This window comes from Melopsittacus undulatus, chromosome 1 (assembly GCF_012275295.1).
Source record: "Melopsittacus undulatus isolate bMelUnd1 chromosome 1, bMelUnd1.mat.Z, whole genome shotgun sequence".
Taxonomy (NCBI): domain Eukaryota; kingdom Metazoa; phylum Chordata; class Aves; order Psittaciformes; family Psittaculidae; genus Melopsittacus; species Melopsittacus undulatus.
In genome coordinates this window covers 138102866-138115991 of record NC_047527.1, presented here as the reverse complement: position 1 = coordinate 138115991, position 13126 = coordinate 138102866, and the positions used below count along the sequence as shown (strand labels likewise).

Here is a 13126-nt window from a genome sequence, read left to right as displayed (position 1 = left end):
GCCTGAGGCCAAGCAGGACCTCTGAGATCGGATTGTCTCTGTTCCAGATCCACCATTCAGGGAAATAAAAAGGCAGCACACTTACTTATGTAAAACTTACTGCTAAAAAATAAGAAAAAGGATATTTATGGAAGCCTATACTCCAGTACACAGGAAAAGAAATGGATTACACCAAAACTTTTCCTTTGCTTCAAAGCATTCAGTAAGAGCATAACTTCTCTTACATGAGGCACTACGAGAGAGTAGTAAGAGTAATCTGGGAGATGCTCCATGAGGCTTTGTTCAAGCTGATGTAACTTCCCTGCTAGGTCATTTCATCTTGAGTGGAAGCAGCTCTGCTCCTCTGGAAGCAGATGAAATACCTGCTTCTGACTGTACTGGAGCCTGCCTGCAGCCCAGTGTTGAGCAGTAACCTTCTTCCACTCCAGGTACTGGAGAAGTCCTTTGGTAGAGTGCTGTGTGTGCAGCAGCAGTGCCCTACTGCAGGCATCCACCCATGGATCCCACCTGCTATTCACCTAGCTCCATCTTCTGATGTGATGGAGGCAACTCTGCACCCCCTTACAGCTCATCCTTGGAACTGTGGGGTGAGACAACTTGACCCCCATAAAGCAGAGGTGTCTTAGCCACAATTACTAAAATATGCCCTGACATTAATGGTTTGTAAGGTGGTAATCTGCCTGAGTGCTGAGGAACAGCAGAAATCTCTTCTTTATACCTGCTTTTGCAAGACTCATTGCTGTCAGGTTTAAATATTTCAAACCTTCCAGGGCAGCTGAGTGAAGGAATTGTTTCCTGAGAACACCACAGTGGAGACAAGGCAGCATGTGCTCTGTCTGACTCCAAAGTGTACTGAAAAGGCAGCTGGCACAAAACCAAACAGGGAACTAACTGTTGAAGGGTTTCCCTAACTGAGACACCAATTTGGGGCTCCTCTACCCAGAGACCAGTGTTGTGAAACTTAATGATCTCTCTCCTGCTATCAAATGGCATTAGAATTAGACAAGGATGTAGAAGTTTCTGAGGAAGAAGAATTTGCAAAACAAGAGAAACACAGAGTGTAAGTGCAGATACTGTTTCCTCAGGAAGACGTCTTAAAAATGAAGCTACAAAGCAGAGCTTTGCTCTCAACTCACCATTCTGCAAGCTGCTGTCAGATTAAGCTGCACAATGGGTCTAATAGAGCATAAAACTGGGTGAACTGGTACTACATTCATTTTATTTCTAAGCAAAAGGTAAGACTACACTTTGCTATACACTTAACAGGCTCAAAGCTCACACAATGTTCATGCTTAATGAAGGAGACAGGGCTGCAGGGGCACTTCACCTGAGACTCTGGGGAGGAATGTATCAGGTTTGGGATCTCTTCTGAAACAAGGTGCTTGAAAGACTTGAGCTAGGCATTACTGTCAAATTTAGGATACAGGAGCGACTGTGTGTGTAGTCTTGGGTAAAACTCTGGTTTTAGTGAGACCTTGGAGAATTGGTGGGAGTAAACAGCTGGGGGGAAGGAAGGCTTAAAGTCACACTGTGAGGAGGTGAAAGTGAAGATAAGTACTAACAGTTGTTTGCAGACTACATGGAACAGCTGTATCTTTTATGATAAGCTCAAACACTGCACAGTGTAGTACAAATGAGACACTGTGAGATGATTAACTGTGTTTGCACAGGGCCCTGCCTGCACTCATACCCAGAGGGAGAGCGTTTTCCTAACCTATCTAGGCTGCTGCTCGCTCCCTGTCCCTCCCACCTGGAGATGGAGACACCAGACAGCCTCTCCTGCTCTACCTTCAGCTGCTGCCAGCATCACGCTCCCACATGCAGAGTACAGAGGGCAAGGGCAGCCTGCTGCTCCTGCTAGTGGCTGGGGCCAGAGGGGGCAGAAAAGGTAATGGGGCTGGGAGAAAGGCTCACAGAAAGGTCCACAAGTGGGCATTTCAGCTGTTCAAGCTGCCCAGAGTGTCAGCAGCTGGAGAAGCTACATCATTTTCCCTTGATGCTGGAGAGAGTACATCATTTTCCCCAAATCTTGCTCTACACATGAACCTGTGTGGCCACATCTATTCCAATGCTCCATCACCTGCATGGTAAAGAAGTTCCTCCTTATGTTCAGGTGGAACTTCCTGTGTTTTAGTCCACGCCTGTTGATCCTTGTGCTGTCACTTGGCATCACCGAGAAGAATCTGGCCTCATCCTTTTGACACCCTCCCATCAGATACTTACACACATTGACCAGATCCCACTCTCTTCTCAAGGCTGAACAGGCACAGCTCCCTTTTATTTCTTTATTGACAAGCACAGAGTCAAAATCTGCAGAAAAGGGAGGATGATTCGAGTGCTGACAGACCCCCTGCCAATAACCAAGAACTGATGAAAACTCTGAGTAGGAAGGTAATTCACAAACACACAAGGAGAAGAATGCCATCTAACTGGATCTTCAAAGCAGAATTATATTGCTATATCCCCTATAGCTATCTAAAGGCAATGAAGAGACTGTGGGGCTCATGTATTGATGCTCTCAATCTTATCTCCATTTTATGCTCTTTAGCTGTAGAGGTTAATTCCTTGATTAAAGATCATGGCTAAGATTCAGAAATCTGAACCTTAGGGAACTATGATTATAGCTGAATGCTCTGGGGCCTGCAGATTCAGGACATCAATGGATCTTGCACGGGGGCCATACTTTACATTATCTTTCTCTGAAGGCATGGTATTCTGGATATAATTATGCTGATGCTACAGCTGGAGCCAGGACTGGGAGTTCAAAGCCTCAAGGCTCTGGATTATTGCAGGATGTTGTAAAGGCTACAGGTAGGAAGAAAGCTTGTGCCAGCTGGAGCCAGTGCTTTATAAGCTACAACAGAAATGAGCAGCTGGTTATAAGTGCTATATATGCTACTTATAACCAGTTCAGTTCACTTATAACCCGTCAGGGTTCAGTTTGCAGTAGACTTGGGGATAGCAGGATCCAAGCTCATCAAAGCTCTGCAGGGCCTGAAGAGGTGAGGGTCAGAGTATTCTCTCTTCCTTGAAAGCATGAGCCACCTGTTATTAATACAAAGGTTAGAATGAGGAGTAGGGTTGGCTCCAGGATTTTAAACTGTAGATACTGAAAAACATAAATTGCTGCTGGTAATATTTGGCAATACCTTATTTTCTGTTCTACTGTACAGCAGGCATGGATATGACCAATGTGCATGAAGATCCATATTATTTACCACGTGTTGCTGCCCAAGAACATTAAGAGATTGGGGTTCCATAAGTATGCATAACAAGGTAACAGGTTAAGTACCTAAATACTGAGGAACCTGTGCTATTACTGCATGCTGCCGAGTCCTCAGTATTAGGAGGGTCAGTGTCAGTACAGGACAGTTAATATATAGTGGGGTTTTCTGTTCTTACAGACATTAGCTTCACAGTTAGGATAGGGATCATGGACAGACTTTGGAAATCTAAAGCCTAAAGAATCGAGTTGTTACTGAAGTTGCAAAAACTACAGCGTGCTGGTCTCAGTAATGATCAACTCCATCTCCCTATTCAGTGTGTGGGTTCTCTGCTCAGAAGTATGAATATTGGATGAATTGGGGTTTTTTGCAGGGCCTGCAGAGCTAGGAAGGAAGGGTACTGGTGTCAACAGCCACAAATACCCATATTCTTTTCTGCTGTAGGAACAGGACCTTAGTTTTATCTTCAGATACCATGGTAGAGGACCAATTTTATTAATGAGTATAGTAGCTGACTTCCATGCATTGAAAAGAGTGGATTGTTTTACCTCCCTTTTTATATCAGCACTGTAAATTTATGCCTAGTGAAGGAACGCAGTGAGTTCTGTTGCAGCAAGAAAAGGGCAGGACATACATTTTCACTGTCAGAGCTGTTTTCATATAAACACTAACCTTAGTGACAATCTTGCGGAACAGCATGTTGTGACTGATACCCAGCAGTGACTTTGAAATGCAGAGCAGGTTTTGTTGTCCTTCTGCACCACCACATACACACACAGGCAGCACCCTCCCACACACACGTCTCTTACAAAGCTTTCCAACCTGCCTGTCTCTTTTCAGCAGTCTCAAAAAGGACAAACCTCTTTCACTGGGAGACTCTTTGAAACAGGCTTGACTGGGAAAAAACGCACCAATTTGGTGTAAGTCTGGCTTTATGTGAGCTAAGGTCAGGTCCATGGTTATCAAAATAATATATACAAGTAATACAGTAGCAAATGTTCTGTGTAAGCTTGTAACCAGAATGGAAGCTATAAATGTCAAAAAATAACATTGTGAAAAAGTCATTTAAAAATAATAATTACCTTTATTTCTCCGTAAATTCCCTTTTTCCTATGCAGTCCCCTGGGACACAAGATGAGGAGAGATACTGGTGCTCTCTTTCTCTACAGGTACAAATAAATAGCAAAGGAGTAGCTCATATTCAGTAGGGGAAACTTGACCTTATGATCTGTTACTGTCCTTAGGTCACAAAAGCCCAATGTCCTGGTTCTACTCATCTTAGAAAATGTTAGTTGCATATGTGTTAGGAGGGAATGTAAAGGCTGTCTTTTCTCGCTGGAAGTTACTGTTTTATTCCATAGGACAGATTTTTTGCTGCTGATATTAGTATAATAGACAGTTCAGAGCACTTTCAAGTGGTGTGTGCATCCATATCCAAAAGCCTTTGGGTATGAAGAGAGCAATCTAGAGAGTAATGTAAGTGCACACCCGAGGCTCCTCTCCCTCAGTAGCCTGCAGTCACCAATTTGTATACATCTTTATGGGCTATTCAGAGAAGCTGCAAGTAGCAGGTGATCTGCAGACAATGAAGGTGAAATACCACTGCTTTCACAAACTCCTGTACATGATCATAGACATCCTTGAGTAACAGTGTGGGTCATGGGAGGGGTGTTAGGCATCAAATGTGTGTTACAGGGCAGAGTTTTCCAAAGAACAAGTCACCATTTCTAACACATGGTGTGGTACAAGCAAATCTTCCTTCTCCTTTCTGGATAAATAAAAAAAGGTAAAAACATTTGTATGGCCATATCATAGAATCATAGAACCATAGAATGGGTTGGGTTGGAAGAGACCTTAAAGATCATCTAGTTCAATGCCTCTGCCAATGCCCGATAGACCAGGTTGCTCAAAGCCCCATCCAACCTAGCCTTGAGCATAGACAGGGACGGAGCAGCCACAGCTTCTCTGGGCAACCTATGCCAGGGCCTCAGCACCCACACAGTGGAGAATTTCTTCCTACTATCTGATCTAAATCTCCTCTCTTTCAGTTTAAAGCTGTTCGCCCTTGTCCTGTCACTACGTGCCCTTGTAAAAAACCTTCTCCAGATTTCTTATAGACTCCCTTTAGGTACTGGCAGACTGTTATAAGGTCTCCCTGAAGCCTTCTCTTCTCCAGGCTGAACAGCCCCAACTTTCTCAGCCTGTCTTCATATGGGAGGTGCTCCAGTCCCCTCATCATCCTCGTGGCCTCCTCTGGACTTGTTCCAGCAGTTCCATGTCCTTTTTATGTTGAGGACACCAGAACTGCACACAATACTCCAAGTGAGGTCTCATGAGAGCAGAGTAGAGGGGCAGAATCACCTCCTTCAGCCTGCTGGTCATGCTCCTTTTGGTGCAGCCCAGAATATGGTTGGCGTTCTGGGCTGTGAGCGCACACTGAAGCCAGCTCATGTTGAGTTTCCATTCAACAACACCACCAAGTCCTTCTCCGCAGGGCTGCTCCCAATCTATCACCATACAGAAATTCAAATCCCAATTTTAAGACAGTTCAAGTGAAGATATGAGATGGCACTGCCTCTCTTAGCGGGTTAGCTACATTCCTTTTGGTTTTTCCACAGAGGCTATTGAATACAATTCTATCTTCTCTAATGCTGTGAAGCCCTCCGCGGTGCACACCCGCTGTGTGCATGCACAGAAGGTGTTACCGTGTCACCCACGCAGGCTGACCCCCCCACAACCGCTGCTCACCCGGAGGTTTCACTATGCCCGCACCCGCACTAAGACCCCGTCAACCCTAAACCGATGCCCTCCCGCAGCCCCGCCCAGCCCCGGCGGCGCCGCGCAGGTGAGCGGGAGCTGCCCGGGAACCGGGGCCGGCCCCGCCGCCGCCCCGCCCATAGGGGCGAGCCGGGGGCCGGCCGACACCTGCCGTGGCCGCAGAGCCGCCGCTGCCGCCGGCCTCTTGCCTCCTTCCCGGCCGTGGCAATGGAGTTGTAGGGGCGGCCGCTCCTCGCCGGGGGTAAGGAGAGCGCTGGGGCAGGCGGCGGGCAGGTCAGTGCTGCCTCCTGAACCTGTTGCGTCGGGAACCGGTGGGAGGAAAGGAGGGCGGGAGGGAGCGAGGCCCCATCGCAGGAGGTAAACGGGCTCCCGGCGGGAGGCAGCAGCCCCAAGGTACCGGACTTCGGGGTCCACTCCTGGGGCTGGGGGGGGTGGGGGGGTGGGGTGTGATCGCAGGGAGCGTGTCCCGCGGCTCGGCTCCTGGGCTTGATTTAACTGTGTGCCGTGCACAGGGAAGCGGGCAGCGCTTCAGACCCCGCACCGGGGCTCGGCCGGGGGCACAGCCGACATCCCCCATCCGGCTGCCGGTGCCAGACCCGCGCCTCCCCCGGAAGCGTTGCCCGCCTCTCCGCGCTGGGCAGCGGCGGCGGAGGGGCCCGGTGCGCGGTGTGCCCGGCTGCCAGCCGCCCTCGCCCTCTTCCTCCCTGCAGGAGCCCGAGATGGCGGACAGCGCCGCGGCCACCGCCGCCCCCCGCGCCGGCGTCAAGGGCGGCTCGGCGGGGCCCTGGTGGAAGTCGCTGACCAGCAAGAAGAAGCACAAGGAAGCGGCGGCCGCTCCGCCGCCCCCCGCCGCCGCCAGCGAGGCCCCCGCCGAACCCCCTAACCCCGGCGGCCGGGAGGAGCAGTCGGTCCCGTTCGGCAGCGGCGAGGCCGCGGCGGCGGCCGGCGGCAACCGGCGGAGCCTCCGCGTCTCGCACTCGGGCCGCTTCAAGGAGAGGCGGAAGGTGCGCACCTCACTGCTGGCCGACAGCCCCGACGTGTTCGACGGAGGCGGTGCCTCGGGCCATGCCGCCCAAGGGGGCGAGTAGCCCAGGAGGGCTTCGTCCCGGAGCAGACACTGGGCAGGGGCCCGGAGCCCGCGGCTGCCCCACAGCCCAGGTTGGCCTTGCTTGGCCCCACTGGCAATGTGGAGCAGCCCCCCGGCCTGACCCGACATTGTGGGAAGCCCGGCACCTCATATAGACAAGTGAATCGCGTGCAGTGTCACGCCAGCACCGCCAAGACCAAAGCCCCAGGTGACGGGACGCTGTGATTGTCTTAAAATAACACCAATAAACACCCCACTCCCTGCACTGTGGTGAGCGGACTCGAAGGTGGTATCCCAGGGCCGATGCTGGGGTCCCTCTGCCTTCCCTCAGCCCTTGCCAGGAGCCAACATGCTGACACCTCAGGCCTGTAAGCCAGCTCCTCACGGCTCTCATCTCACACGTTGTCTTATCGAAGGAGGGGGAACAAAGTGCTCTTATCTTAACTTCAGGGCTGAGGACCTCTGGTGGGGCCGTGTGGGCTCCTGCCCTGCATTCGCTTATACACCAGGATCCCATCCTCTTTGTCCTGTAGGGATCGAAAGAGCGGTTTGTGAGGGGAAGGTGCTTGCATTGCCCATGTCCCACACGCATTGTATTTAAATATGCAGAAAGCAGGACTGTGCTGGTATTCTCCCTCTCCTTACTGTGTAATGATAAGCGGTTTTTCAGAGGCTGGTCTCCCATAGTTCTGTTACAGAGGGAGGCAGTTTGTTGTCAAGCAATTCATGCTATTTACCTAGGGAACACATGATTTTTGCATAATGAAGATGAAGAAATTGTGTGATAAAATGTAAATTCTCTTTTGGGAGATGAGGCTAGCACAGGTAGGGTTGTACTAATGTGGAAATAGGCTTGGGCACCACTGGAAATGTTCTTTACTGTTTACCATGTCCAAGGCTTGTGAAGCAAGATTAAAGATTCCCAGGATTTCTTTTTATAGCAAAATAATGAGCTTTAACTCGGGTAACTGACTGCTTCTTTTGACAGCTCCTGGATTTTTGGACAAAGTAAACTATAAGCCAGATTTGTACTGGTGGTGTGCCTTACAGAGCAAACTCTGCTAAAAGCACTCAGCAATTTACACATTTCTGGATAGTAGGTGATGTAGCAACAACTGATTTATTTATTTTAAGTGCATTCCCAATATACTTTATATTTTTAGACCTTTTCTAATGTGCGATAAGATATTCCTTAGTGGCAGAGACTGAAAATCTTTTCCTAGGAGTCGGATATTACACAGTTATGATTTTGTTTGGCTGTAACTAATGATTCAAGGTCAATTAAAAATAAAAAGTGACCTGAAAGAAACAAGAGCTGAGTTCCTGGTGAAAATACCAAGTAAAACAGTCACTGACAATCTGGGCAAGTGCCCCGTCATTCAATGTGTGTGATAATACATAATGGACTTTGAAAGCTCCTGTGTGATAAAACACAACCTGGCTGGCTTAGGTACTTACCGGTCTGTCACTCAGTTGCTCCTCCAGACTCTGAAACCCAAGGACAGAGGCACGGTAGCATCAATTCTGTCTCCATAAAAGGTTTTATCTACCCAATGTATGGACATATGTTCTTCTTGTTCAGTAAAACTACAAGATTCTGGGTCTGGGCTGCCTTTTTGATGTTCCTGACTGCATGCTGACCAAGGGAAGAGCTGGGGGGTTGTGCAGGGAGCTCATGAATGTTTCTCCTTGGAGATGCTTTTCTAACATAGAGCCTCTTCATTCAAGGGGCATCTGAAATCCTTCTGTTGAGAAGCAGTAGCTGGATCAAACGCAGCCTCAGATGAAGGGCTGCAAGAGAGGAGGGAAGTTTAAAACCTGGGAACAGAGGGAGAGATGAAGAAGAGCCTGTACTTCAGCTACAGCTAGCCCAAGGCTAGGGGAAAGGAGGTGGAAAGGGGTAGCTTTGCTGCCAGGGTTGTCATACTGCCTTTTGGAAGGCAACATTTATTTCAGGTGACCAAATCTGCCCGTGTTTATGTATTCTAGGGCCCAAAGAACCTTTGTTGTATATGTGTCCAAAATGAAAGAACAAGTAAGCATATACTGCACTGGTGTATTTCTTGCTCCTATGTTTGGTGCAAGCTCTGTGTGGGTCAGATCTTCAGAAGCCTGAGTATGCAGACTAGTGCTTTGCACACCTCATGCTGATGCTTTTCTGCATTTTTAATCCTACACTACTGTGAAAATACAGTTTCCCCTCTTCTGCACCTCCGAGTACCTCTTTCTACAGTGAACATCCATTTGCTCTTTGTAAACATTTCAGGTTTATTAGTGACAAGTCTTTACCAAAGGCACAAGATACCTCCCAGTTCGGGTTTTATTTGAGAAGTCTGCTATGCTTTTGAGATGCCTGCTGTTAAGATTTTATATCAATACCAGTTAATATGTGACTATTCGCTGTGTCTTAATCCTTTCAGCTTGGAAATTTGGTCAGAATACCAAATCAATAAATGCACGTAAAATGACTCGCAGCCATCCTCCATCTTTATCCTGACCTTGAGCTGTGGGAAGGAGATGTAATTCTATCTTCCTGCTCAGTCAAATCCTTGCTTCAATGAATTTGATAGCAGCCACTGAAAAACTAGATCCATGAGAAAATGGGCTGACTGCCTTGTCTCACTTTCCCCACCCTCCAAGCAAAGGGCCATGCAGCAGTATCTTTAGGTTAGTGCTGACCCATGTACCCCAGTGAGGAGTGAGAAGCCCCATTGGCCATAACCAGCTTGCAGTGCAGAAACAGTCCCCTTTTTTTTCTCAGTCTGACATCAGATAAAGCTTTAATTAATCTATACACATGTAAATGAATTAAGCTGATACAGAAAAAGGTGGCATTTCATGAAACATCTGAATTACTTTTTTTTTTTTAACCCTTAGAAGTGGAGAAAATTCAACCTTTTGTGTTGGGGAATACTTGCTCAGTTATAACAATAGTGCACTTCTGTGCATTGAATTATTAAAAGCCTCCTGGCATTAATATAGGTACTTTCCTCATCTCCTTTATAAAGATCATGCACCACAAGGTAAGTGTAGGAAATAGGACAGCTGAGGAAGGAGTTGCTGTTTGTTTTGAAAAGCAAGCAGTGATATATTGACAAAATAAATGGAAATAAGCAGAAAAGGTTCAACCTCAGCTATGTCAGTTGTAGTGCAATTTTCTTAATATTATTCTAGATACTACCAAGGATTGCAGGGTTGGGGCAAAAATATAGACATGTAGTAAACAGAGTGAACTTTTCAAATACACTTGGGAAGTATATGCCTGCTTATTCCTGCTCTTGCCAAAACTAAATATAAATCTCTTAGTTAGCTGCCTGGTGAATCATTCCCTGCTATTGTAGGCTGGTCAGTCTGGACCTCAACAAAGATTATAGGGAGCACCTGCAGAAAATGATCCTAAATTGGAAACGCTGGAATAACTGCCTTGAAAGCGTCAAGACTTTTAACCTCAGATGTTATGTCAGGGTATGACTTAAACTGAACTGAAAGAATGCAGAGGGGTATCTACTGGGTTAAGTATTTCTTTTTGGTTTTAATTCTGTTTTCACTGTAGTGCAACCAATGATGATCTCATATTTGACATCTCAAGTCACCTGTCCATTAACAAGATAACTTCATACAAGGGCTACAATCTGAAGGATAGAACTCCCAGCGTTAGCCCAGCCAGCACAGCTGGATGCTGCATGCTAAAGCCAGTGTTTAATTTAGCTCATTCAAACATATTTAATTGGAAGAAAAGCTGTTTCAGGTGCAGGTACAAACTGGAAGCTCATTTTGTTGCCTTTTGGGATCCTATCTGGTAGTGTAAAAGAAAGAAAATACCAGGTTTGCCAAGATGTCTTTAAAAAGCTGGGGTGAGAGAGGGTTGGCTATAGAATTATATTTGAAACCATATAATTACATAATTTTGAAAATCAATCCTTTCACCTTCATCGCTCTTTTATTGTAAGTTAGATGAGAGACCTGCTGGCTCTGATTTTTCATTTCAGAATAAACCAAAAGGGATAAAGTTGCTCAATTTTATAAACACCAGAAGTAATGAAGTAGTCTCTTTGTATCTGTTTTATCCTTGATGACACATCTAAAATCCACAAATAGCTCTAAGAAACAATATTTGGATGTAGTCTTCAACTAAAGCATATTGATTAGCAGCTGCAGCTTACAAAATTGACTTGGTGCCCATCTATCTAGATAAAGCAATATAACATCAGGTAATGCGTGTTTTGAGGATAGCAAACAGTTTTCCATGATAGCTGTAAGGCATGGTTTTAAATGAAAAATTTACTCTGGTGAGTAATCTTCATCAGATCTAAACATCATGTTTCGTGTGAGTAAGAATGAGTTAGAATGTTTTTCAGGGTATTAGTTACCAGACTATCTGATGGTTTGGGATGTGTGAAGTAGGCTCGATTCTCAGGTGCAAGCCTATGTGTGCTGTGAATATTCTGCTGCCTGTTTGCAATGCCTAAGGTCTTTATCCAAGGTTACTATCTATTATGGTAGCTCCTTTTACACTAAGGAAGTAAAAAGCATGCTTCTTTGCATTACTGAAGGTAAGAACCATATGTGTGTATTGTCTGTTAGAATGAAAAATTAGAGGTACTGAGCACTTGAACTTTGGTGTCTTACTTGTTTTTTTGTTCCCTGCTGACAAGTTCATTTTGCTATCCAGGTCCTTGTTTTATCCCCAGCCTGTGAATGTGTGAGCAGATAAACTATCCACTCATCTCACAAGAATTGCTCAGTAATGGGAGAGTGGCCAAAAGTTGTAATAGATCCATTTCTGTATGTGCTTCTGGGCACATTCCTACTCAATCTTGCCAACAGGAGCAGAACTGAGCCTTAGTCTTGATTCTGGAAACACAGCTACCTGGGAACAGAAGGAGCCTCGTAGTCTGCACATCCTTAGTTGTGTTTATCTTGGTGTGCATTTTCAGTGACAAAGGTTTCCAAAAATCAGAGTCGGTTTACCTGTCCTGTTTAACGTCACTGGGTTCAGGACTAGGAGCATGGTAAACTTAAAAGAGACGTCCTACCAACAGTACTTCTAGAAATTATATAGCTTTGACCTCTGCAAGGAAGACAAAACCCTTATTTTCTGGATCCTCTATTTTTGGGTTCTTTTCTTGGCATACCAGTACTAGAGCAGTCTCCTTGCTGAACCCTAAAGCAGCTACAGAAGTAGAATTGATGAAATAGGCAGATGTGCAGAATACACATGAACAGCATTTTGCACTGGCATTCTCTTGAGGAAGAGACAAACCAATGACTAGACATTACACTGGGCATTTAAAGGTAAGTTAATTCTTCCTGCAAGCCTGGGAATCTATGGTCTGTTCTCACCTGGCTAACAGTAGATATGAAAAATGCCCCTAGGTAATATATTAGCTGTCACAGGTATTAATTGACATCTGCTGAATTGGATCTGAAATGGAAAACAGTCAGAAAGTGAGGAATCCCATTAGAACAGCAAACAGTGCTGACCATGATTGAAACCACATGAGCATTGGAAAGCTGAAGCCCCATTTTAAATGATCAGTTGAAGTACTTAAAAATTATCTGTTTCTGTTATAGTCAGCTGGTTTTCCTTCATTTGTATATTTTTACTTTTCTGCTGTAATAGTTTACCATCAATTACCTTTTCAGTGAGGAATCATAATCACTATATACTATATAAACTATATACACTATATCCTAAATACACTACATACTATATACACTATATTAACTTTCTGGTTTCATTTATTGGCTTTCTTTTTTTTTTTATGCTGAAAACCAAATTCTGCTGCTCTTGTCTCCTGCAAAACATTTACACAAAATGATACTCCTATCACCTATGCCTAAGCCTAAGCTCAAGTTAATAACAATACCTTGGAGTGATGGAGAGCTCTGCAGAAGTGAGCTCACCACTGAGACTCTTCCTTTCATCTTCCTGAAAAGAAGCATGCATTGCTTCTGCTTTAAAGAAAGGAAATTCAAGATACAGGGCTAAAGTAAAGCTTGTAAGTACCTGAACAGAATGACACATGTAGTCTGA

At 45.7% G+C, this 13126-nt stretch overlaps 1 protein-coding gene across 3 annotated transcripts; it reads left to right on the top strand.

Moving 5' to 3' along the window:
- The first annotated feature begins 6142 nt into the window (after positions 1 to 6142).
- PRR15 (proline rich 15) lies at positions 6143 to 9557 on the top strand. 3 transcript variants are annotated; one of them, XM_034069919.1, is made up of 2 exons: positions 6143 to 6243; positions 6713 to 9557. In XM_034069919.1, the coding sequence occupies exon 2, from the start codon at positions 6722 to 6724 to the stop codon at positions 7088 to 7090; it is 369 nt and encodes a 122-aa protein (XP_033925810.1). In that variant the 5' UTR covers positions 6143 to 6243; positions 6713 to 6721; the 3' UTR covers positions 7091 to 9557. The 3 variants fall into 3 exon arrangements, with proteins under 3 accessions (XP_033925810.1, XP_033925816.1, XP_033925822.1); XM_034069925.1 differs by having other exon boundaries at positions 6143 to 6275; XM_034069931.1 differs by lacking the exon at positions 6143 to 6243 and adding an exon at positions 6272 to 6395.
- Positions 9558 to 13126: the final 3569 nt, after the last annotated feature.

Excerpts from the sequence above, each read along its gene's own strand:
- PRR15 (XM_034069919.1), top strand. The coding sequence starts at position 6,722 with ATGGCGGACAGCGCCGCGGCCACCGCCGCCCCCCGCGCCGGCGTCAAG.